Genomic DNA, 25,362 nt, shown 5'->3' on the forward strand with positions numbered 1-25,362 from the left:
ATAAAAGCTCAGAGTGTCATTAGGTTATCCTTAATATTTATGGAAATAAAATACACACATTTTGTAAGAAGAAACTCTGAATTATGAACTGAAGTTTTCTCATGTAACAAAACTGCCCTCAACAGGTTTACAACATGTTAATCTTTTTTAATTAATTTCATTAGTTTTTTAGGGAATAAGCTCCATTAAAGAAGGCAGAAAACTGTAAACTGCAAAAACTAACAGTAAAACCAGACAAATAAATTATTGTAGAACAGAGGACAGTTTGGCAATTTAAAAAAATAGTGATGTTTCATCATTCTTTTTGTTTTTTAAATGTTGACAACTATTTTGTAAAATGTAATTTTATTTTTTGCATTGTTTTCTTTTTTTATATACAAAAAATGCATTTTCAACTTTGTGCTGCACCCCCCTCCTCTGGTAAATATAGAACAGTCCCTGAAGATGAAACGGAAACGTGTGCCTTCACACCTTTATTTTGAAGCTCCTCTCCGGATGCAGTGGTGTGTTTTTGGCTCTATTTTTCAGATCTGCAGAGTTTGTGTTCAGAGCTGTGAGATCCAGCAGGAAGAAGAGACTCCGGCCTGAAACTCCACCATGTAAGTTTAACTCTTTAATCATTTTAAACTTTCTTTCACTTAAACATCAAACGCGTGTTTTCTCCGCGAGCGCCGCAAACGGGAAGTTTGTCTGCGCGCCGCCAAACTGCGTCCAGAAATCTGTAAATTTTAGTCTAAAACGCAGCTGCGTCCTAATACAAATCACTTAAAGACATTTTTTAACCGTTAGGGGTCAAACCTATTTTCGGCCTGAGTCAAATACACCAAGCAGCTTTTCTTTTTCCAAATTAACCGCAAACAGCAGGTTCAGGTGTTTGTGCCCAAACTTATCTAATGCACGGCAGCTGCGGGCGCGAGGACTCTCCGCTTAAATTTTACCCAAACAGATTCCCGCCTCCTCATCGGTGACTTTAACACCTAATTATTCCCAAAATATATTATGATGTATAATATATATTAAAGCTCCAAAGAAAAAATAAAAGTCGCACATTTTTGAATGGAGTTTGGTTTGCAGCGAGGTGCCAGGGTGCGTCTGAAAAAAGCCGTTTTTTAATTAATAATTGATCTCTGTGAGACTCTGATGATTTCATGCAAAATCTTCTCAGCTTGTCTCAACAGCACAAAGATCGCCTTCAGTTCGGCTCAGAAAGTGACACTTTTAATGAAGTTATGTGCATTTAGGGATCATTTTCAGGGTATTTTCTTGTCACTTTTTCCGAATTTATGTTATGAGAAATTACCTAAAATTTAGCAAAAATAAATAAATGAATTAATTGATTTTTATTCATTCTTTTATTTATTTATTTATTTTTGCATTATTTGAGGTAACTTTCTTTTAGGAAAAAAAATGTTTAAAACTGTAAAAATATAACATAATTTTTAAAAAGTGCATAAATATACCATAAAGATGAAGATAACATTCTTAATAATATTTTAGAATAAAGGAAATGAGCTGTGTGCGACCGACATGTGTTACATGTTACAGATCATGTTTCAAACATGTCAAAGTTCACATGCGTGACTCAACACTGCTGACTCATCAACTCGTCTTTCTTCACACACACTTAAAGTTTGTTTCATTTGAATTTCATCAGCATCAGTTTCTTTTGTGCCGCTCAGACACTTTTCGCAAGTATTTAACCCTTTGAACTCTGACAAAGTTGGTTTGATTTTTCTTCAAAAGCGTGAGGAAAACTGAGCAGTTTAGCAAGAAAATTCCCTCAAGTTGCAAAATTAACAGTGAAAAGTGACAAGAAAATAACTCAAAAATTAGTTTTAAAAAAAGAAGGGAATATTATTAGAAAATTATCCCCAAAAAATGGGAAAAATATAATTTAAAAAAACATTAAAAATTATATTTTTAATGATAAGAATTTTATACTCAAAATTAAGACACAGAATAAAATAGAAAAAAATAGATATGGGTTTTTTATCATTGTGAGTACTTTTTAAAGGTAATTTTCTGGTTTGATTTCTGCTGGGGTTTTTTTTTGTTGTTTTTTTTGTACCATATCAGTTTATTATTTTTTGCTTTTGTTTTTTTAATATGCATTTTATTCTTGTAAATATTTTCTAATAATAATAATAATTATTATTATTATTATTATTATTATTATTATTATTATTATTGCAAATGTTTGTCCATTAAAAATATGATGTGTTAACTAGAAAAAATAAATAAATAAATAAATGGGAGTTTTTATTTCTGCTTTGTGTCAGGTTGGGTCAGAGATCGTTGTTAGCGGCTCTGCTCGCTGTCGCTGCCGGAGTTTATTTGCTGCCGTCTCCCATCGACCCCAAACCACACGTGTAAGCGCACACACACACACACACACACACACAGTTATTAAAATTCATTCTGACGGGATCATGAATGTGTTTTTTCACGATGATCCAAAAAAAAATTGTTGAGACATTTTCTAAAAAAAACCCAAAAACAAAACAAAAGTCACCTCAGGATTTTGTTAATTCTGTATCAGTTTTATTATGAAATTTAAGATCAGCTCTTAGTGAAACAAACCGCCGAGTGTCGGCGTTCCTGCAGATCCTTAAAAAGTCTTTAAAGACTCTAATTTAATTCATGTAAAAGAGCCGGATGTTTGCTCGTGTTTTCTTTGAGTAAAAATGTGTCTCGCTGTGTCTCGTTCACCTGCTGTGTAATATTTCTGCCGACGTCGTTTCATCTAAGCTCGTTCCCTCAGACTGAAGGGGCCTCCTCCGGCCCTCGAGGGCCCGCTGGCTGTGAACACCCGGCTGCAGAAGGGCCGCAGGCTGTTCACTGGGAAACTACACGGACCAGAATCCTTCACTGCTGATGAAGAGGGTGAGCGGGCTGGATTTAATGTGTGAGATTTAACCCTTTGAGACCTGGATCATCAGTTTTCTTGTGCTGCGTTCAGTCGCCTTTTTCAGGCTTTTAAAGCTTTTTTAAAGAGAGAAAATTAGTTTGATTTCTTTCAAAAAACATGGAAATAACTGCAGTTATCAAACTGCGAAGAAATGTCCCACAAACTGCAAAAAAAGAGTAAAAGTCGACAAGAAAATGTCCTAAAAATTGACTATAAAAATATAAAAGAAGAACCATTAGAAAATTATCAGATTACTTGGAAAAATATCAAGACCATTACAAACCATTTTTGTAGTAATAAAAATTATATATTTAAAGGTAGTTGCAGATCAGCTAATTTTTGACTCTCTCAGGTCATTTCAATGATTTCTGACGTTTGCTTCATATGATAATAAACTTTATTTTATGCAGCACTGAACAATATAACAAAGTGCATTTCCTGCAAAGTATTTTGTCACCTTCGGTCCCCCGTATGTCTCATGTACTTTTGCAGTTTTTTTCAGTATTACTTTGTTTTCCATAGAAACATGACTCTGCTGTAATATCGTTTCCATGGAGATGTTAAATGTCCTGTGATGCTCTGAATCCTGTTTTCTTTTGTTCCTCTGACTCATCAGTTTGTGTTTGTTTTGTTGTTTTTTTAGGAAACGTGTACACGGGGACAGTGGACGGGAAGCTGTGGAGGATCCGTCCTGATGACAGTCTCGCCCTCGTCACTCACATGGGACAGAACTTACCAGAATGTGGTTTGTGCTTTTTTCATTTATCAATTAATTTATTAATTTATTTGTATGATATGTCCCTTCGTCAACCACTGGCTCCCACACTTCATCTCAGAATAAAATACAGTTTAAAAATAAGAATAAAATAAAATGAAATAAAACAAAATAGAGTAAAATAATGTAAAGTAAAATCAAATAACTAAAATAAATAAATGAATATTTTTTCAACTGATCAAGAAAGTCTGTTTTTTCATGACTTTAATGTGACGTATTCTCTGAAATTCCAGCAGCGAATTGTTTGACTTGTATCCTAATTTATTACCTAAAATTATTGAACAAGTCGTGCCAAAACGTGGACTATAAAAGTACATTTTAATAGTACAAATATTCCTCTGTTTTACCTTTTGTTTTTTAAATTGTGCGTGCGTGCGTGCGTGTGTGTCTCTGTCTCTGTCTCTGTCTCTGTCTCTGTCTGTCTCTGTCTCTGTCTCTGCAGGCAGCAGCACAGACTACGAGCCCGTCTGCGGTCGTCCTCACGGCGTTCGTCTGGATCGTCACGGTCAGCTGATCGTTGCTGACGCGTACTTCGGGCTGCACAGCGTCGACCCCGAAACTGGAGAGAAGACTCTGCTGCTTTCTAACTCTCGGGGTACAGCGGGGCCCCAAACTGCATTTGACTGGGGGCCAAACACAGCGGCCCCGTACATGCTTATCAGATTTTAGGACATTTGTAGCAATTTAGGACATTTCTTGGATTTTAGGACCTTTTTAGGATTAAATTCCAGTTTGTTTTTTTTTTTGTTGTTGTTTTTTTAGGATTTTAGGACATTTTCAGAATTTTAGGGCAGTTTTGAAATTTTAGGATGTTTCTATTATTTCAGGAAATTTCTCAGATTTTAGGACATGTCTTTGATTTTAGGACTTTTTTTTCGGTTTTTAAAGCTGTTTTATGCACTCCAGCACTGTCACTGTATCCGGGGCCACATTTGGCCCGCGGGCCGTCAGTTTAGTATCAGTGAGGTTCAGTTTGTTTGTTGGCGCGCTTGTGAAGTAAAGTCCTCGTAATTATTCGAATATTTGTCTCCGTCTCTTCGTTCCTGTGCTGCTCAGGTGCTGATGGCGTCCCCTTCGCCTTCCTTAACGGGCTGGAGATTTCCTCCCAAACTGGGATCATTTATTTCACCGACTCCTCCAGCCGCTGGGGACGCAGACACGTCAAACTGGAGGTGAGACGAGGGCAGAGATGAAACCAGTTTAACCGTTTGTAGCCTGAGCACATTAACTTGGTTTCTTTCAGAAACACGGGAAGAAGGATATGAGCAGTAAAAGAAGAAATGACCCAAAAATGAGCAAGAAATTAGGAAAAAGTACAAGAAAATTGGCTGAAAATTAGTTTTTTTAAGTTTAAAAAAAATGAACAAAAGTGCTTAAAAACTGTGTAATTCTGAAACACAATTTAAATATGTATTTATGATTATATAAATATATTTCTCCCAAACGTAAGAAAAAATGACCTAAAAAATTACAAAAAAATTTGAAAATTACAAGAAAATCACCTGTAAATTAGTAAAACAAAAAAAATACAAGGGAATATTGAAATTACCTGGACAAAACGTGCTTTAAAACTTTATCTATTTTGTATCATAATAATTCGTTTTTTTCTTAGCTTTTTTCTTTTTTCTCAGACATTTTCCCCCAATTTAAAAAGAAATTACCCCAAAGATGAGGAAAACAAGAAAAAAAAAGAATTTAAAAAGCAAGAAATTACCTGAATATTTATAAAATTATTTTCTAAATATACTACCAGTAATATCTTACATTCTTTTCCACATTCCTCATTAAGTTGCTCGTTGCCTTTTTCCATTGATTTTGCATTAATTTTCTCAGAGTTTGGAGGTTTAAATACTTACAACAAAACAAATAAAATAGTTTTTTTCAGGTTTCAGAGGGTGAAAAGATCTTCCCGTCACCTTTTTTTAGGTTTTCAGTTTGAAACCATGAGGAGAGTTTAAAGCAGGAAGCAGCAGGTGTCCTTTAGCTAATAGATAACCACGAACAGAAACGCTGGCATCAGCGGGTCCTTCGCTTTTTCCAGCGTTGCTCGGTAACTGCAGCTCTCCAAAAAACACACGAGGAAACTCAGACTTTTTTCTTTTCACTCGTCCGTCTGGCCGTTTCACCAAAGAGGAGAAAACTAAGAGTCCATTCAGTCCTGCAGAGCTGCTGCCGAGGCTCAAGAGAGACACTGTTTACGCGCACTGATACGCAGGACTCCTACAGTCATGGAAAAACCTGGAAAAGTCCTGGAATTTACAATATCCAGGCCTGTAGAAGTTTTGGAAAAGTCATGGAGATCTTTTTCACACACCTGTATAATAACAAACGATGTGTTTAAGGACCCTCTGAAATCTGAAAATCCAGTGATAATTTAATGTGGGCTTGGAAGGAAGTTTTAAATAAAAAAAAATCTTTAATAATCGCCCTTTTTTTCAAATTTTTTTTTTTTTTCGATAATCGCCAACATTGTTTCTTTAATAAATAATAAAAAATAAAATTTAAATAATCGCCAGCATTTTTTTTTTTAAATTGCCAAAAAATTTTGAATGAGTAATAAATTGTCAAATTTTAAAAACAATTGGAAACAACAAAACAAAATGGAAAAAAATATTAAATATATATAATATAATATAAACTAATGAAGCTGAGATAAACTAAAGTAAAACTGAGCTGTGTGTCTGTTTGTGTGTGTGTGTGTGTGTGTGTGTGTGTGTCTGTTTGTGTGTGTGCGCACGTATGTGCACGTGACATTTCAGGTGATTGAGCTGAACAGCCTCGGTCGTCTTCTGTCCTTCGATCCAGAGACAGGAAGTGTCAAAGTCCTGCTGGACTCCCTCTACATGCCCAACGGCATCGCGCTGTCGCCTGATGAACACTTCCTGTTGCTGGCGGAGACGAGCATCGGACGCATAATAAAGTATTGCAGGGACACTTTAATGCGCACACATACATACAGTGTTGTTTATATTCATTGTGGGCTCCACTAGTTTTTTGGTCACTTGTGAGGACCTCAGATTGTAGCTGTCAGGCAAGCCTCAAAATAAAAATGTAAATCATGTAAGAATAAGAGTTACTGCTGAAGAATAATTTAACTTCAAATTAACAATGAAAACAAATTTAGTCTTAAACCAGTTTTTGTGACTTGTGGGGACACTTTCACACACACGATAAAGATAAACAAAACATCAGCCACTGACTCGTCTCTCTGTCCGCTCAGATTTTGGCTGAAGGGTCCGAAGGCCGGCACCAAGGAGATCCTCATGGACAACATGATCGGTTACCCCGACAACATTCGCCGTAGCGACCACGGAACATTCCTGGTCGGCATAACAACGACTCGCTTTCGGAAGGTCATGCCTCCCTTCCTGGACATGATCGCTCCGTACCCGGCCGTCAAACGCTTCCTGGCAAAGGTCAGTGTTTTTACAGTTTATATAATGGCCTTTAATAATCGATATAAACATCTGATATAATCAATGTGATCTCAGGAGAAACGGAGGGATTAGTGTTGAAGAAAAGAGGGAAACACACATCCTGAAATCATGTTATTAGCTGCTAAAAATGAACTTAAAAAAAACAAAAAAAAAACCCCACGATTTCAGTCGAGTACAGAATCTGATTCTTTTGATTTCAGTCGTAAAGATTGACTTAATGAATTTTAAATTATAGCAAAAAAAAAAAAAAAAAAGGAGAAGTGTTCTGTAAAAGGGTCAAAATGTTAAACGTGAATGTAGAGGAGCAAAAATGCAATAAAGTATGCATACCCATTTGATGAAACATATAATCAGTATTTATATTTGGGATCAGTATATATAACGTCTAGGTTGTGTGTGTTAGTAGCAGTCATTTTTGTCAATTCTCTTAAAAAGGTTTTAAGATTGTGGTCTAGACATTTTTCTATTCATTTTTTTTGTATAATTATTGTATTATTCTAATTAAAAAATGTTATGCTTAACGATCATTTTTATTGTTTATAGTTTTGTCATATTTGCACATTTTCCCTCTTTGTTGCTCAGCAGTTTTCCTTGGGATCAATGCCGTTTTATCTTATCTTAAAACTTCCCTTAGTCATTATTAGTTCTTGTAATTTAAGATTTGAAAGTGGCAACAAAACACAAAAAGCCTGCTAATGTAAGTGAACAGTTTTGTTTGGATATACCTGCTGGAAGAAGAGATTTTAATTTAAATATAATTTTGTCTAATAATCACATTTATTTGGCAGTTTTGTCAGAAACTTTAAACTTTTTATGATCATGTAGCATTGAAACAGTCACATAAAATAATCTTTTTTTCAGCTTTAAATCATCCTCCAAACACACCGTGACGCTGCGACCACATTTTGAGTTCGTGCAGTTTTAGAGGAGCGTTTTTTTTTTTGTTTTTTTTTATCAGCAGTTATAAGCAAATCAGCTCTCCCATGATGCATCAGGAACACAGCGGGATTCACAATTATCTCGTCCATCTGTCAGCAGAGAATAACAGGCTTTGTTCCAGGCTGCACCAGAAGAGACGGTGTGAAATCTGACGGGACAGGAGGACGACCACGCGTTAGACACACACACACACACACACACACACACACACACACACTTGGAAGGAGCTGACGTGCACTCTCAGTGAACTCTGTGAAATGTCGGCTGAGGTCACGGTGACAACAAAACACATTTTTCAGCTCAGTTTACTGAAAAACTTTATTTTCAACATGTTTGATAAAAACTGTGGATTTAAATAAAGCTAGATCGATGCCAAAATGTTTAATTTGAAAAAAAAAAAAAACCTGTTGAAAAATTAATTTGAAACCGAAAGTTTCAAATTTTGTTCTTGAATTATTAAAAAAAAACAATAGAAAATAAAAGTGTTGGAAAAGGTTAATTTCAATTTAAATAAAATTTTGATTTAATTCTTATATTCTTTTGATTAAAGTACTTTTAATTTTCACTTATATTAAAATTCAGATTTGAGTTCTTATTTTGTATCTTTTTTCAGTTTCAGATTTTACTCGAAATTTCAGTTAAAAAAATTGTTTATTTTTTTCTTATTTTTCCAAATTAATAAACCTTTTGTCCTCGATCTGGCTACACAGATCTAAGGATGACACCAAAATTGTGTATTTTGAATAAAATTAACATCAACCAAATCAGTGCTCACCAAAACACAAAAATTGGGGATTTTCTCTGCTTGAAAAATAACTGATTACCAAAACTGGTAATCGCTAATCAAAATAGTTGCTGGTTAAGGAGGACAAGCTGTAACCATAGTAACGATGTGAGACGTGCAAACTGGCGTGTTTTCTTTCAAAAACATGGGAAGAAGGCAGTGAGCAACTTAACAAGAAACGACCCAAAAATTTAGAAAACAAATAGTGAAAAGTACAAGAAAAATTGTTAAAAATTTGAAAATTAGTAAAAACAAAAACAAAACTTGTTTCTTCCAAATTACAGGACATTTCTCGCCAAATTTCCTTTTTCCTTTTATCATGTTTTTAAAAGATATTTCACCACTTTGGGTCGGGTTCAAAGGTTAAAAATGCTTGTAAAAGGCGTCTGAATCCAGGCTTCAGAGGGTTAAAATGACCACGGTTGTGTTTGCAGGTGATTCCTCTGAGCTGGTACAACGTCCTGCTGCCGCGCTACGCTCTGGTCCTGGAGCTGGGGCCGGACGGCGACATCGTGGGAACGCTGCACGACCCCGAGGGCCGCCTGACGTGGGCCATCAGCGACGTGTTCCAGCACCGAGGGAGGACGTACCTGGGCAGCACCGACCTGCCGTTCCTGCCCGTCCTGGAGAGCTGAACGTAGGCTTATTCTTTTTAATTTTTGGACAGTTTGTGATGGAGCACCTGTTGGCGGTGCGCCTGGATTTCACGTATTTAAGATTTTTAGTGGACGGTCGCCTCCGGAGGGACGTGTGGATGTTGCACATAATTAAACCTGGATGTCGTGATTTCGGGTCAGTCGGTTCAGCTCAAACGAAGTGATGTTTGATGGATAAAAACTGGCATCCTTGTTTTTTTTGTGTCACAGAAACGTTGAGCTAAAACCACATTATGCCCCCAAAATCCTGAACAGTTCCATGTTTCATTGCACTGGACGTCTGCAGACGAGCAGCCGAAGACGAAACACTGAGTCCATCACCTTTAATCCCACTGGAATAAAACTTCAGTAGAGACACTTTAATTTAGCATTTTTCAACGACTTTCTAGAGTTTTCTAATAGTTATATATTTTGTAAGCGACATTATTTTGACATTATGTCAAAATTGACTAATTTTCTCTCTGAGGAACTTTAAATTAACCCTGAAAATTAGAATTTCCAATTTACTGAAAACTGTGAGAATGTGTTCTGGTAATACAATACTGGAAAATTAGGTTTTAAAATAAATATTTTATAGAAAAACGAGACGACAGAATCCTGAATTTGTTGCAAACAGCTGAAACAATCGATTCATTAGTCGTTTTGTTCATTAACTATTCAGTTAACATTTTATCTGTGAGAATTTTCTGCTTTTCTCTGATCCATATATCAACCAGCAAACAGTTCTGATGTCTGACAGAAAACTTGGAAAAGGCAACTTTGTGAGAAATGGTCAGCAAATTTCAAGAAATTAGTAAAAGAAAAAAATATTTTAAAAAAATCAAAGAAAAAAGGTCTGGGTGAAAATGTTGAGGAAACTATATTTTTAATTTCTTGAAGTTTGAATTTAAAATGATGATACAAAAAAATGGAATAAATTTCAGCACTTTTTTGGGATCGTTTCTGTTGTTTTTTGTTTGTTTGTTAATTTAACTCTCTGTCGTTCATTTTCAGGTAATTTGACTTTTTTACTTATTTCTTGTAAAATTTTTGGCCATGTCTTGATCAGTTTCTCATTGCCTTATATTTTTATTACAAATTAATATTAATTAATATTAATATTACAAATCAATTTGCCCAGATTTCAAAGGGTTAAACTAAACACATTTGAGTACATATGAAGACATCTTCTTGGACGCTGACAGGTATTTTTTAAAACTTTTTTTTGTGACATTTATTAGATTAAACAATTTATTGGTCAATCCAGAAAATAATCTCTTTTTCAAAATACTCCAGATTTTTGTTTCTTATAGTTTTGTGCCAGAATTGAAACTTTGCATTTGATTTGTTTTAAACAGGAGACGTTTGATTCCTCGTGCAAACGACAAGCGAGAGTCTGAGGACAGGTACGTCCAAATTCACTGCATGTTTACCCAGAACACGCCAACACGTCACTGTAACACGGAGAAATGAAGACGCCGTTGAGTTTTAAAGTTAAGAGAAAGAATTTTAATGTTAAATCATGAAATCAAAGAAAGTCATGAAGTCTCAAAATATTAGACATTGAAATCTAAGATAAATAACTTTTTAAGGCCTTACATTTGTCAATCAAGACATTTAGGGATTTCCAAAATAGAAAAACACTAATCAAACTTTTTTTTTTTTTTTGCTTGATAAATTTACAGACATTTTCAAAGGGAAGTTCAGTCGAGTTATTTAAAAAAAACAAAAAAAAAACGCTGAAATTGGTGTTAAAATATCTTGAATCAATCATTTAAAAGTTATAAAAAGGATATTTCCCTACATGTGAGCAGGGCTTCATGGGTTTTTTTTTTCTGAATGTGCATTTTAAAATCTCTAAATTATTGGAAACACCTCTTTTTAAAAATGACAGAATATCTCTTGCATTAATTGTCACATAGATCACAGATGTTCTTTAAGGTTTAGCTGCAGACTTGTACGACGCACCGCATGCATGCTCGTATTTCATGCAAATTGTTTTTTGTTTATCAGAAATATTTTTCATGTTTCTTTGACCTTTGTCTCCACCAGAAAAAAAAAAGAAAAAATCATATTTTATTTGACAAAAAAATATTTGGATAAAATTGTGTCTAGATTCCCGTAATTGAAGTTGGTCCATGTTTTTTTTATTCTTTTAAGAGATTGTAAAAAAAAAAAAAAGTAAAATTTTATTTCCATTCAAAAAAGTCAAAGTTGAAGTTTTCTTTAACTGTGGGAATCCTAAAGAACGACATCAAAATGAAAATAACAGAATTTAAAAAAACGAAAACAGGACCTTGTGTGATATTTTTGAGAATCTCTTTATTTGGACAAAAACACACAAGCCAAAAACACATAATCATCAAAAAACTACACTACAATTCAAAATAAAACTAAAGGCTCCAAAAACAATAAAACAGTTGTGACAGGTTGGAAAAGTGCATCAGTGAATTGAAATGACAAGAAATAAAATCACATTAATGAATTCAGTCCAGACGTGAATCAGAAGGAACCACAGAGGAAGAGAGAGCTTTATGATGAATTATTATTTCACCACAGTAACAACTACAGTACCAGTGAAACAAAACCAAACGGAAAATCATCGATTCACAATTATTAGCATGTTTGTCTGCTTCGCTCATCAGTGAGAAAATAATTACTAATAATAACTTTCGCAACGTTTTTCTTCAAAAGTCTCCTGATCTGATCTTTGGTCAGATTTTAATAATCTGCAAAAAATGTAATCTTAAATTTAAAAAATGAATGTATCGCCACAAAAACATCGGCTGTAGGCAGCTTCCATCTGAAATATATCGACCTCTGAAAATCAAAAAAAATTCCTCAGATTTTTGTTTCCATGACGACAAAGAAATTATTTAGATTTTAATGCAGGTTTTGGCATCAATAACATGATGCAAAGTAAACATTCAGTTCCCTTAAAATTTGAAGGAGGTTGTATTGAAAAAGATATCAAATATAGATTTGTTTTTTTTATTTGGCCTTTAAACGTTCTCACATCCAACTCAGAAAACAAAGTCAGAGTTCTTGTTAGTAACATTAATAAAACAAAACAATGATATTATTGACCTAAAACTGTAACCCAAACTCTTATGGTGGAAAAAAGTTTTTGTTTTTTTCGACAGATATACCTTCTACTTTTCTAAAATCACTGCTTCGTCCTTTCCATCAGGAGGTTAATCTCTACGACGGACTATTGTTGTAAATGATCCTCCCCGACACAGAAATGAACGTTTTTCTATCCGTTTAAAGTGACAGTCGGGACTTCAATAAACGCAGGATGAAATGTACAACGAGCGATGAAATAAATTCCAAATAAGAAACAAAAAAGATCAAAAAAAGTGCTGATTGATTTGAAATCTGGAAATGAAAAAGGTGCTTTAAAACTGCTCACAGTCGAGATAAATCACTGAAGTATTAACATGTTTGATGTGAAGGGGACAATAAATGTCAGTAATGAGCCTTTAAATCAGATTGTAAATTTGACTTCAGACGGAGGCTTTTTATTGATGCCAATAACAATTCTTAGATTATTTCCAAACTAATTTTCAACTTTTTTCAGCCACAAAAATTGTTGGATCATTTCGTAATCCCTTTTTGTTAAATGTTAAGTGTTGTGATTTCTAGAGTCCCATTTGTGCCAAAAAAAAAATTAAGTTGATATAATATTCTCAGAGAAAAAGGGATGTGAATTTATAAAAGCTGGGTCAAATGTTTCACGTTTGTAGGATTTTTAAATTAATTTTAAAAAATGACTGCAAAGACACAAAAACGCTGACAGGAAAACGGGAATTAATGGCTTGCAAGTGTAAATCCGTCCCTGCAGACAAACTCGCCAAACAGCAGCCCGACGTGAAGCTTTCAGTCCTGAATCCGCAGAGGCCTCCGGTCTCTACGGCAACCCACCGATTCCCAAAAATGTGATACGTAACCCCCCCACCCGATCCCTTCGCCATCCATCCACACGGAGACCGGCTCAGGAGGCCCGAAAACAAGGCAGCAACAGCAGGAGAGGCTGAACGTCACGCACAGCCCTCCTCTTCCTCCGTCCCTCTTACTTCAGCTTCTGTCTGAGTCTGCTGAGCCGCCAGCTGTGGCTCGTAAACATCTGCCGAGGGTCAAATTTATACCTGAGAAAACCAAAAAACAGAGGGATTAACCCTTAAACAACAGTTTTGCTGTGAAATAACTAACTTACATCTTTTGTTTATTTATTTAAGCATTTCCTGCAAGTAGAAGCAGTTTTTTTAAAACTACAAATTTATTTAAAAAATACAAACACACTCAGACGTGTATGTATTTCAGATTTTTTGGTGTGTAGTGAGCCTCTTTTCACATTTTTCAGCAGAAAACAAAATTTAGCAAAAAAAGAAAAAATCAGACCAAAATCTTTTTGACTTTTCTCAATCGCGGCAGCGCTGAACAGACCTCGTATCGTAGACGCCGGGTGTCCGACACGACTGACCGGAGCAGGACTGCAGCATCATCAGCCGGTGGTTCATCTTCTCCAGGACCTCCTGGTCGATGGTCTTTGCGATGTTGGTCAGCTGGTAGGGGTCCGCCGTCACGTTGTAGACCTCCACAAACACCTGCAGGGAGTGCACGTACACAAACTGTTCAAAACAGTTTGACTCAAAAGAGACCAAAACACAGATTCATTCGTCCACCAGATGGCGCTAAACTAATTTTAACAAACAAGGAGCTGCAACATAATTAATTACAGATCACAGTCACATAAATCTAATATGGCGGTGCCTTCATTCTTAATATTTTTGGGTCACAGTAAATAATATGGCACTACAGACACAATTCAGACGCTCATGAAAAACTACCCTCAAAGTTTGGGAAAGGTCATGCAATATTGTTTCACAAAGGTGCATAATAAAACACCGTGTGTTGAAGGACCATCAGAAATATTAGAAATTAGAAAATCCATCAGTAATTTCTGTTTTTACAGCTTCTGCTCGTGATAAAAGTATATTTTGTTTAAAAGTCACCAAAACATGTTTTTTTAGAGAGAAAAAAGCCAAATTTTTTACCTTAAAATTCACCAAAAATAATTCAAGGGAAAAAAAGACAAAAAAATGTGATGTTTCTTTTCTTTAAAATTCACCAAGAGGATTTGAAAAAAAGCCTATATATATATATATATATATATATATATATATATATATATATATATATATATAAAAATGTATAAAATGTAAAAATGTATAAAATGTATAAAAATTTTCTTTAAAAATTGGCATTGACATAAATACAAAATAGAGCCATTTAAAGTTGTATGCCCCTCCCCAAAAGCAAAAAAAACCCAAAACAAGACAAACAAAAAAAATTGTCCTGCCTCCCCTTTTTTGCAACACTCCTTTCACTCTCATAAATAACAAACAGTCCCTACGTTATATTTAAATATTCAGCCCTAATTCTATTCTGAAATTTAAAAAAAATTAAATAGATATTTAAAAATGCTATCCTATAGTAATGAAAAAGAAAGTCATTTTATAGTCTTTAAAATTTGCCTCAAAGTCCTTGAAAAGTCCTGGAAATGTCCTGGTAAAAATGTGTATGAACTCTGTACAAAGTCAACACTAACGGAAGCAAAACAGACCTCGTTGTCGTCGAACTCGCAGTACTGCAGGTTGGCAGAGGGGGCGACAGTGCGCACACACGCGTACGTGTTGTTGTACGAGTCCTCGCACACACAGTCGGGGAAACACTCCTGCAGAAAGAGGACAGACCCAAGAACAGAGATAATGTTGTTTTCTGCTTCTTTTCCCTCCTCAGAGGCGACAGTAAGGTTCGATGTCGTACCGACACTCCGGGTCCCAGCAGAGGACAGGCGGGGTCGGACACGGTGCTTCCTTCTCCTTCATACTCCACCAGGATGTCCGTCCTCCAGCTGCTGCTGTTCATCTTCCCCTCCTGCACACACACAGGTACGCAAACACACCTGAGCATCATCGTCACATTTTGGTGACAACCACTTATTCATTTTACTTTCTAAATGTGTACAATGCAACTTTTAAATTACACTTTATTCATAATGAACCTTTTGGTCAAATATACCGCTTCACATAGCAAATAAAAAATAAACACAAGAACAAAAAGGCAAAAACATTACAACAATAAAAAATTATAAAGATAAATAAAAAAAAATAAAAAATGATTAAAATGAAATTTGGCAAAAAAATAACAATAAAAATCAAATTTTAAATTAAAGTTAAAAGCATGAAATAACAAACAACGGGGATTTAAAAAATCTAATGTAAAAACCAATGATCAAAACTAAAACTAAAAATTCCAAATTAAAAGCCAGATTGATAGATTTAGAAAAATGTTTAATTTTCAAAATCTTTTTAAAAATATATTTTGTATTTTTCTAAATAAATACAATGAATATCTAATATTTATATTATTATAAATTAAATTATTATATACTTCAATTAATATGGTAATCTTTTTAAAAAATAATTAAACTGACATAGATTGGATTTATTTTCTCACAAAGTTAGGGTCAGAATCTGTGTACGTGTGTATGGATAGTAGTAGTCTGGCCGTGAAACTCAACTGACATTTAATTTTCAATTCATAATAAATATTTAAAATTGAATTTGAAATTATTGGAAACACTGAAAAATACAAATAATGTAAACACTGATTCAGACATCCAAAAATTTGGTTAAAAGCTGAGCCTTAAAATATTTTAGTATTTAGGTAATAACATGAATTAATATTATTTAGCATCTGTTGAAAGCATGCATTAAATTAAATGACGAATCATCCAGTTCTGATCTCACGTTTACTCAGAAACGGAATTTTTTGAGGATAAATTCGGAGAAGAGTTTCTGAAACTGTTGTCATGTATATATCTGCATGTCTCTGTCCTCACGAGGACATCAGACTGTTTCATGTTAGACTCTAAAAAGACATAAATAATTACATTATAATTAAATTTTTAAAAAACGGTGTGATCTCACCATCACCGGCAGGAAGGACATGCCGTCCATCTGCGTCTTGTTGACGTTGTAGCCGGCGATGTCGAGGATGGTCGGACCGAGGTCGACGTTCGCCACCAGCATCTGACAGGCAGATAAACTTATTCAGTTCACACGCTGAGGCAGAAAAACGACAAATAAAGTGTATGAATTGCACATCAGCTGTGTGTTTGTACCTGGCTGGTCTGGTTGGGTTTGATGTTCGGTCCTCTGACCATGAGAGGAACTTTGATATCAAACTCGTAGAGCTGCCTCTTATCCAGAGGAAGAGAGAACTGACCTGCAACGGACAAAAAATCAATTTTATTTAATTCAGTTTAATCTGTAAGCCAGTTTGCCTCAGAGGACTAATTATCTTTTGTTAGCTCAGATATGTGTGTGTGGTTCCATACCTGTGTGGTAGCCGTTGTCGGAGGTGAAGAAGATGTACGTGTTGTCCAGTTCGGCTCTGACCTCCAACCTCTTGACTATTTTCTCCACCAGATCGTCGACTGACAGCAGAGTTCTCCACCTGCAGGTCAGAGAGCAACAAGAAACCTGCAGTGAAATTAGGGCGATAAAACGATAACCACATCAATCGCAAAATAACTTTTCCTCGATCAAAGTACGCGATGGAATGTCGATAGAACGCATTCCAGCCGTGTTCTGACAGACAACACGAACAGCCAATGATAATAAGAATAGCGCCGCAGAGAACCAAATGCAGTGTCCGACAGCTCGCTCCAGCGCGGACATGTCCAACAGCTCGCTCCAGCGCGGACATGTCCGACAGCTTGTCCACTGCGGAGATGTCCGACACCCTGCTCCAGCGCGGACATGTCCAACAGCTCGCTCCAGCGCGGACATGTCCGACAGCTTGTCCACTGCGGAGATGTCCGACACCCTGCTCCAGCGCGGACATGTCCAACAGCTCGCTCCAGCGCATGGACATGTCCGACAGCCCGCTTCAACGCGGACATTTCCGACAGCCCGCTCCAGCGCTGAGATGTCTGACAGCTCGCTCCAGCGTGGACATGTCCGACAGACATGTCTGACAGTCCGCTAAATTGACTGATTGATTAATTAACCTCTAGTTGCAGCTGTACTTGTATAAGCTTTTGTGTAATTTGACAATATACCATATTTTATGAACTTTTATAATTTTTAGGCTAAAATCTTCAATTGTAAAGTAACTAAAGAGTGGCATGAACAAAAAATAAAAAATACTCGAGGAAAGAAAAGACCGACCGTTTCCTGAAAGCGTCATCCAGAAACTGAACGGAGGAGTTTGTCATGGGAGTTTTGGCCTGTCGGATCAGCCAGTGTTTGTCCTGAAGAGCGGAAACATAAAAAGGAAGCATGTTACATTTAATCGTTTTTTTGTCCATTTTTCAGAGGGGACATCTTGTGGAAAAGAGTCCCGGGAGGAGCCATACCTTCCCGTGGACGTTGAAGTTGGGGTCTCTGGGCGCTTTGGTGGCATTGAAGCTGTTCTGGTACTGAGGGGCGGCGGTCCACGGCGAGTGAGGCGCCGGGATGGAAACCATCATGAAGAACGGCTGATAGTTTGATTTATACTGGAGGAAGTCCAGAGACCTGTTGGCCTGAGAGACAGCACAGAGTCCAAAAACCTGTCTTCAAGGTACTTAAAAAGTTATTTATTTTCTCAAAAGTTGCTCTAAAAAGTGTTTTCGATAATTAATTTAATTCTCATCAGTTAGACTCTCAGTGCAGTTTTATGTCAATGAAGTGTTTTAACTTTCATTACTTTTCTTGAATCCCTAAATCTATTGATTTATATGACAAAGTCACAATTTAATATTTTCAGCCAGCACCTATTAACCCTTTGAAATAGGAACACGTAGGCTTGATTTCTTTCAAAAACATCGGAGGATGGTAATGAGCAACTTGAGAAATAACCCAAAATTTAGCAAGAAACTTTTTCAAAACGAAAACTGAAAAATAATCAAAAAAAGAAAAAAGAAAAGAAAAAGGAAAGTAAAAGTCAAACACAATCACGGAAACGACTTGGGAAAAAATCCTAAAAATAATAACAATTCTGTAACATAATTTTCGATATTTAATTATGATATTTAATTTAATTATTTAATTATCGCCAGCTTATTTTTCATACTTTTCTAAATCTACTAATTTCTCAGCACAAGACAATTATGTCGTTACAGATTACAAAGGATTAAAAGATATTAAGATATTATATTAAAAGGTAATATGAAGAATATGAAAATGATAACATGCATTCAGAGGAGCAAATGCTCAATCTCACAGTGTTAACGGAAGTGAAAAATAATATCTGGTTGTCTCACCAGGACGTCCGTCAGGTAGTCTTTGCTGTAGTCGGCTCCGTGCGTCTCAGCCTGTCCGTTCACTGACAGAGTGTAGTTGTAATATTTAGAGTTCTTCTCCTGCAAAACACAAACACGTTTCAATTAACACTCAATTTGTAGTAGACATTGTGTAATCCGGTGAAAAAAGTGACGTCATGAAATTTAAAAAATGTCCTAAAATTCAAGAAATGTGCTTAAATATGAAAAACTGAAAGTGTCCTAAAATCCTAAAAGTGTACTTAATTCCTACAAATGTCCTAAAATCCGAGAAACGTCTTAAAATCCTAGCAATGTCCTAAAATGCTCAGCAGCCGCAGTGACAGTGAAGGGGTTAACGTCTCATATAAACGTCCCGACTGTGTGTTGTGATAAGCTGTCAGATCATGTGACCACTTCTTCTCTAATATCTGTGTGTGTTCACTAACGGTGCAGATTAACCCCGTCTGCGCTGCAGTCGTATAACCTCCATGACCTCTGTTTCATGACTTCTGCGAGCCGGTCGGAGACGTAAAGAAAATCAAAGTTTGACCTATTGATCAGTGACACGCGGCGTCCAGTCACATGAGCACGCGGACTGAGGTCAGACCGCCGCTCTGACGCTCTGTGAGGAGAAAATAACCTTCCCACAGAGACGAGAGCCGACACTTACGTAAGAGGAACAAACGTCTTCGTTTCAGAAAGAGTTCAGTATAACTCACAGACTTTTTGTTCTTTTTGAAGAGACGCAAAAACCCTCTAACACAGTGATACTCAACCTACGGCTCCCGGCCCAAATCTGGCCCCTGATAGGGCCCCTGGTGGCCCCCAAACATTTTCTAATGTACAATAAAAATAAAGTGATTGACTCTGTGAATAGTTTTTGTCCTTTTAGTCTCCATAAGGTGTCAGAGAGATAAAACAGCATCAAAATAGAGGATCCCCCACACCCCCGACAGAGGACACAGAGACACTGATGTCCTAACATCTCAGAAATGTCCAAGAATCTCAGAAATGTCCTAAAGTACTAAAAATGTCCTAAAAATACTAGAAACAACCTAAACTCTAAGAAATGTCCTGAAATCTCAGAAAGGTCCCAAAATTTGGTTAACATCCATGAATCCTGGAAATGTCCTAAAATTAGAGAAATATCCTAAAACTTGAGAGAGGTCCTGAATTCCTGGAAACTTCTCCCATATGTCTTAAAATCCAAAAACGTCCTTAACTCAGAGAAATGTCGTAAAATTTAAGAAAATTCCTGAAATTAGGGAAACGTCCCTAAAGTCCAGGAAAGGTCCTAAAATCAAATAAACTTTCTAAAATCCTAGAAACGTAATATCATTGAATCATCATAAAATCCCAAAAATGTCTTTAAATCCTCGAGACGTCCTGAAATCTGAAAAGGTCCTAAAATCCTTGAAATGTTTTGTGCAACATATTTTGTGGACGTTTGCCTCAGTTCCCTTTAAAAGGAAGCTGTGAACGGCTTCACGGTTTTCTTTTGGAGGAAGTTTTTGGAAACAAGTTGAGCCGGATTTGAATCAGGAAGAAGTTCAGGATTTTACTGACGGGACCAGTTTTTGGCACAAAGACTAAAGATGTCAGACAGGAAGGAGCCTCGGAGCTAAAATGTGTCTGAAAGCTTAAAAAAGGTTAAAAAGGGTTAAAAAGGGTTTAAAAAAAGGTCTCACCAGTCCGACCCAGTAGTTCCAGCCTGGAGGAACGTGCTCCACGCCTCCAGCCTCCGAGTGTCCGTACTGAAACACACAAACAGCACAGCGAGGATTTATTTTATGGCACGCAGAAAAAATAAAGACACAAAATGCTTTTTAAAATTTTTTTTATGCTGCAGCACAGGAAAAACAAAAATCAAACTTTAGCTTTCAGGACAACACGAGAGAACACGTGTAGAAAACAAACCAAAAACAACAACAAAAAAGACCATTTAACAATTTAAGACCAAGAAAATGCTGAAAATAATGTAATAAAATTGATTTAAAAGCTATAATATTATAACAGTAAAAGTAGCAAAACGTGACATGAAAAATCTAGAGAAAATTAAAAAAAAGACAAAACAACAATAAAATGATACATGTTCAAGGTAGATTTATTAGTCATGTTTTAAATGTGACTTTAACTTTAAAAATAATGATAAATCTAACAGCGATTAAAAATAATGAAATAGTAAAATAAAAGCTAGACTAAAAATTAAATAAAAAAGATTTAAAAGACAAACCAGCAAAAATGACAGTAAAAATACCATAAAATAGATCTGAGAGCTATAAGATCATAACATCAGTCGTAGTAAAACATTTTGAAAAAAAAATAGATTAAGGAAATAGAAAAAAACGGCTTTAAAAACAGCAAAATGACACTAAAAATGACAATAAAAATACTACGAAACAGTCTTAAAATCTATAATAATATAATAAGAAGTTCGACTAAAACTAAGATAAAACAGATGACAAAAATAAAAAGACATAAAACTGATAACATGATAAAAATATATATATTAATAATGATAAAATAACAATAATATCAAATTAAAAATTTTAAAAATAATGTACAGGATGCTATAAAAATGCTGCACAGATGATTTTTTTTATATTTATTTTTTTTACTTCTTTTTTTTAAGTTTTAATGATAAATAATTGATAACTATTGTAAAAGGGAAATCGCTCCTCTTTTTTTGCAGTATTTTTGGGCGACAGACTGAAGCCTCTGAGAGAAACATTTCAGGGCGCGTTCAAGAACAACAGGAAGTGGCGCTCTAATGTGCAATTAGCAGAATGTAAACAAAACTAAACCAGACATGGAAATGATTTTTCACTTCCTTCATTCTTCAGATAAATGTCGTTTGATTTTTTCACATTAAAACACTTCAGCATGCAGAAAAGGAGGCCTCGATGCTTAACCCTTTAAAACCTGGATCAACATCAGTTTTCTTGTGCTGCGTTCAGACGCCTTTCACGAGTGTTGAACCGTAACGAGTTGGTCTGGTTTCTTTCAAATAGGCAAAGAAATGTGCCGCAAATTTAAAAAAATTGTATTTTTTCAAAAAAAGCTAGGGTAAAATGTCGAGAGAAAAAGAAAAAAGCTAACTATACTATATCTAACTATATTATTATACATTTAAAATGATGTTATGTAATTATTTTAATTTTTAAACTCAATCTTTAAACTATATAATTATAATTATCATTATCATAAATTTTGAAAACAAAAAATAAATTAATATAATTTTTAAGAACTATCTTGCTGCATTTTTCTTTTTTTTGCTTGTTTGTTTTGTCAACTTTTAAAAACTACTTTAAAAAATGTTTTAACTAAATTTCAGGTAATTTTCTTTTTCTAATTTCTGTCTATTTTTGGGTCATTTCTTCCTTCCTGGCTCATTATCATGTTTTTCCTGATTTTTTTTTTACGCTAGAGGAAAATATCCAGAGAACTATGTAATGTATGTAATTATAAAAAGGAATATATTTAAATTATTTTAAATAATTGATGTTATTTTTAAAGCACTTTTTTCAGGTCATTTTGTGTTTGTTGTTTGTTTTGTTGCTAATTTTTATTTTATTATTATTATTTTTTTTTTTTTATTAATTCCTAGTTTGTGGGTCATTTCTTCTTTTGTTGCTCATCGCCTTCATCCCATGTTTTTGTGAAAAGTCAGGCCAGTTTTCCGAGGTTTAAAAGCGCGGTCCCGCCATCTTTTACCTGGTTCAGGTATTTCCCGGCGAAGAAGGTCTGGTATCCGGCGTAGGTCCGCAGCAGCGCGGGGAACGTGTGCGCCTCCTCGCTCTTCTGCCAGGCTTTGCTGCTGCAGTTGCCCTCCAGCGTGTTGTTGATGACGTGGTGGTTGTGGGGGTATTTCCCCGTCAGGATGCTGGCTCGGCTGGGGCAGCACAGCGGGCTGGCCACAAACTGGGAGGAGAGGATGATGGGAAAATATTTCATCGCTAATATCTTTCTTTTTTTAACCCTTTAGGACCCGCTTTGATATCACAGACACGTAAACAAAATGCACTTTTCAAAATCAAGCTTTAAAAAAACATTTTACATTAATATTATTTTCTGATTTTATTGATTTTATTTTTTAACCAGCATCAGTCCTGATCATAATTATCAAATATTCACTAATTTTCAGGATTTTAACGTTGATGAAAGTGATGACGCCGCTGGTACTCACTGCGTTTGTGAACGATATCCCCGCATCACCGATGAGTTTTTTCGTCTTGGTGAGCGGACTCTGGAAGGAAAAAGAGTTGATGAAAAAAATTAATCAGCTGATTAATTGATTGTCTTCTGTCATTAACTCAGGATGCAGTAACGAGGCTGCAGCTCTAATGACGACACGACTGAGCGAGTTCTTGTGAAGAAAACCACCTGCATGAACATGGACATGTACTGCTGTGTCCGATAAACTGGAGATTTAGATACCTATTATATATTTAGCATGCGATAATCAATCAGAGGGCATAATATTATTTTAAAATATTTTTGTTAACATGCTGAACTGCAGATTAAAAATATATTTAAAGATAAACCTATTATTGAGCTGCAAAGGTTATATCATTTATTTTTAATAACCTATTTTTTTAAGAGAATAAACCAAAAACAAAAAAAAATGTTTTTTGGGGGTAATTTTTGTGTACTTTTTACTAATGTCTTGTTATTTTTTGGGTCATTTCTTCTCAGGTTACTCATTCCCTTCTTCCCATAGATAGACAGATAGGTTGATATAATTTTGCAATTTGGGGAATTATTTTTCTTTTTCCTATTATTTTTTTCACTGATAATTTTTGGGAGTGTGTTTTTTCTCTCATTTTATTAGATAATTGCAAAATTATGTCTATGCGAATGTTGTATTCTCTTTTCTTTTTTGTGTTTTTTCTTTTGAGGTTATTAGTTTTTTGGGGGGGTGTTTCACTCTATATTTTTAAATACAGAATACACAGGTTCTTTTTGTAGTGGAGTATTTCACAGCACTTTTACTCCAGTAAAGGATCTGAATACTTCTTCCAACGTTGGAAAAGACATGCTAACTAATCTTAGAGCAACAGCAGTTTTAATCTTTAGATTTGGGTTATGACATTTGCATTACTTATTAAGACATTAAATTGGCTGTTTTTTTCTCTGGAGTTTGTTTGCTGAGGAAACGGATCGGACCGAGAGATAAATGCTGACGCCGTGAGACGCCTGAACGATGTCCAGCCAGGAGGAATGTGAGCTTCGCTCAACTCAAACTAAATGTCAACTGTACATTCAATAAATCACATTTTCTGACCTTTTACATATCTGTTTATCTGAGCTGCAGAAACACACTCGGGCCTCTCAAAGTCGTCTCTTTACCAGCAGTGGAAGAAGTAACAGAGCCTTTACCTAAGTAAAAGTACTGATGCCACACTGAAAATACGCTGTTACAAGTCAGTCCTGCATTCAGCATGTTACATTAGTAAAAGTAAGAATAATCAGGAAAAAATAAAAAAATAAAATATTAAAAGTACCCAATGCATACAAATCTAAAAACAAAAACAAAACAAAACATCCCAAAATTGAAAACACAAAATTATTACAAAAACAAACAAGTTAAAAACACACAAAAATCTAAATGTATTTTTAAAAAAATGGGAAAAAATAAAAACGTTTTTATAAAACTCCCCCAAATCAAGAGGGGGAAAACACCCCCAAAATTTTTAATTTTTTTTTTTTTAATTTAAAAAACAAAAACATCCCCCAAACCCAAATTGTTCAGAAAGGAGGGGAAAAACATTGCCTCAAAATCTAAAATTATTTTTGGAAATTAAAAATGTATACACACCTAAAACTCAACATTATGACCAAAAATACCAAAATGTATTAAAAAATTAAATAATATCTATCTATAGATATATATAGATATATCTACAGATAGATAGATATCTCTGCATGTATTAAATGATGCATTAACTGCACCGTGAACTCTGGGGTTTCTGTTTCCGTGATGTTTACGTGCTGGTTCTCCGCTCAGCTCCTGAAACACAATAAACACACAGAAAGATAAAAATGAACCCACCAGCCCGCCGATCGCGATGTCCAGGTCGTCGGTGAGGATGAGGAGGATGTTGGGTCTCCGCGAGGCTCCCGCAGAGACCCCGGGGCCCCGCGAGGCTCCCGCAGAGACCCCGGGGCTCCGGAGGCTCCACACGGTGACGCAGGTCAATAACACGAGCCCACACGGTCCGTTCAAACCCATCTTTACCGGTTAGAGACAAACTGCTGCAGCTGCCCGAGTCCTCCTTCAGCTCCGAGTCCTGCGGACGGGTGAGACGTGTTTGCCGAGTCCTCCGGAGGAAATCAGGACTCGGCCCTGTTTCTGTGCAGACAGCACTTCCTTGTTTCCCGGTCATGTGCTCCGCTACGGAAGCCCGAGTCAGCTGACCTGGAGACGTCAAGCTCCCCAGCGTGACTAATGACTACAAATAACAGTTTTTACTATTATTACAGTCATTTTACACGGTTATAGTCTTATATTTTCTCTATTTCTCGTTTTTTAAATAATAGTTTTTTTCAGGTATTTCTCCTCTATATA

At 35.7% G+C, this 25,362-nt stretch overlaps 2 protein-coding genes across 3 annotated transcripts; one reads left to right on the top strand and one right to left on the bottom strand.

The window, feature by feature from the left end:
- Window positions 1-445: 445 nt before the first annotated feature.
- Window positions 446-18,000, top strand: LOC121961268 (adipocyte plasma membrane-associated protein). 2 transcript variants are annotated; one of them, XR_006107036.2, is made up of 12 exons: window positions 446-599; window positions 2,280-2,369; window positions 2,762-2,883; window positions 3,552-3,653; window positions 4,126-4,278; window positions 4,740-4,855; window positions 6,443-6,603; window positions 6,904-7,099; window positions 9,278-9,480; window positions 10,837-10,884; window positions 15,281-15,432; window positions 17,866-18,000. XR_006107036.2 is itself a non-coding variant. In XM_042511183.2 (9 exons), coding segments are annotated over exons 1-9 (1,143 nt in total). In that variant the 5' UTR covers window positions 446-597; the 3' UTR covers window positions 9,479-10,084. The 2 variants fall into 2 exon arrangements, 1 of the variants encoding a protein (XP_042367117.1); XM_042511183.2 differs by lacking the exons at window positions 10,837-10,884; window positions 15,281-15,432; window positions 17,866-18,000 and having other exon boundaries at window positions 9,278-10,084.
- Window positions 11,784-25,188, bottom strand: gnsa (glucosamine (N-acetyl)-6-sulfatase a). Its single transcript, XM_042511181.2, has 14 exons — window positions 24,847-25,188; window positions 22,981-23,040; window positions 22,509-22,715; window positions 20,483-20,548; window positions 18,795-18,893; window positions 17,907-18,074; window positions 17,719-17,801; window positions 16,884-17,002; window positions 16,668-16,771; window positions 16,474-16,575; window positions 15,308-15,418; window positions 15,105-15,215; window positions 13,925-14,085; window positions 11,784-13,626 (listed from the first exon to the last, which is right to left on the bottom strand). The coding sequence occupies exons 1-14, from the start codon at window positions 25,024-25,026 to the stop codon at window positions 13,551-13,553; spliced, it is 1,647 nt and encodes a 548-aa protein (XP_042367115.2). The 5' UTR covers window positions 25,027-25,188; the 3' UTR covers window positions 11,784-13,550.
- Window positions 25,189-25,362: the final 174 nt, after the last annotated feature.

The sequence above is a fragment of the Plectropomus leopardus genome, chromosome 22, assembly GCF_026936395.1.
Source record: "Plectropomus leopardus strain MGB_pleo_1.0 chromosome 22, ASM2693639v1, whole genome shotgun sequence".
NCBI classification, from domain to species: domain Eukaryota; kingdom Metazoa; phylum Chordata; class Actinopteri; order Perciformes; family Serranidae; genus Plectropomus; species Plectropomus leopardus.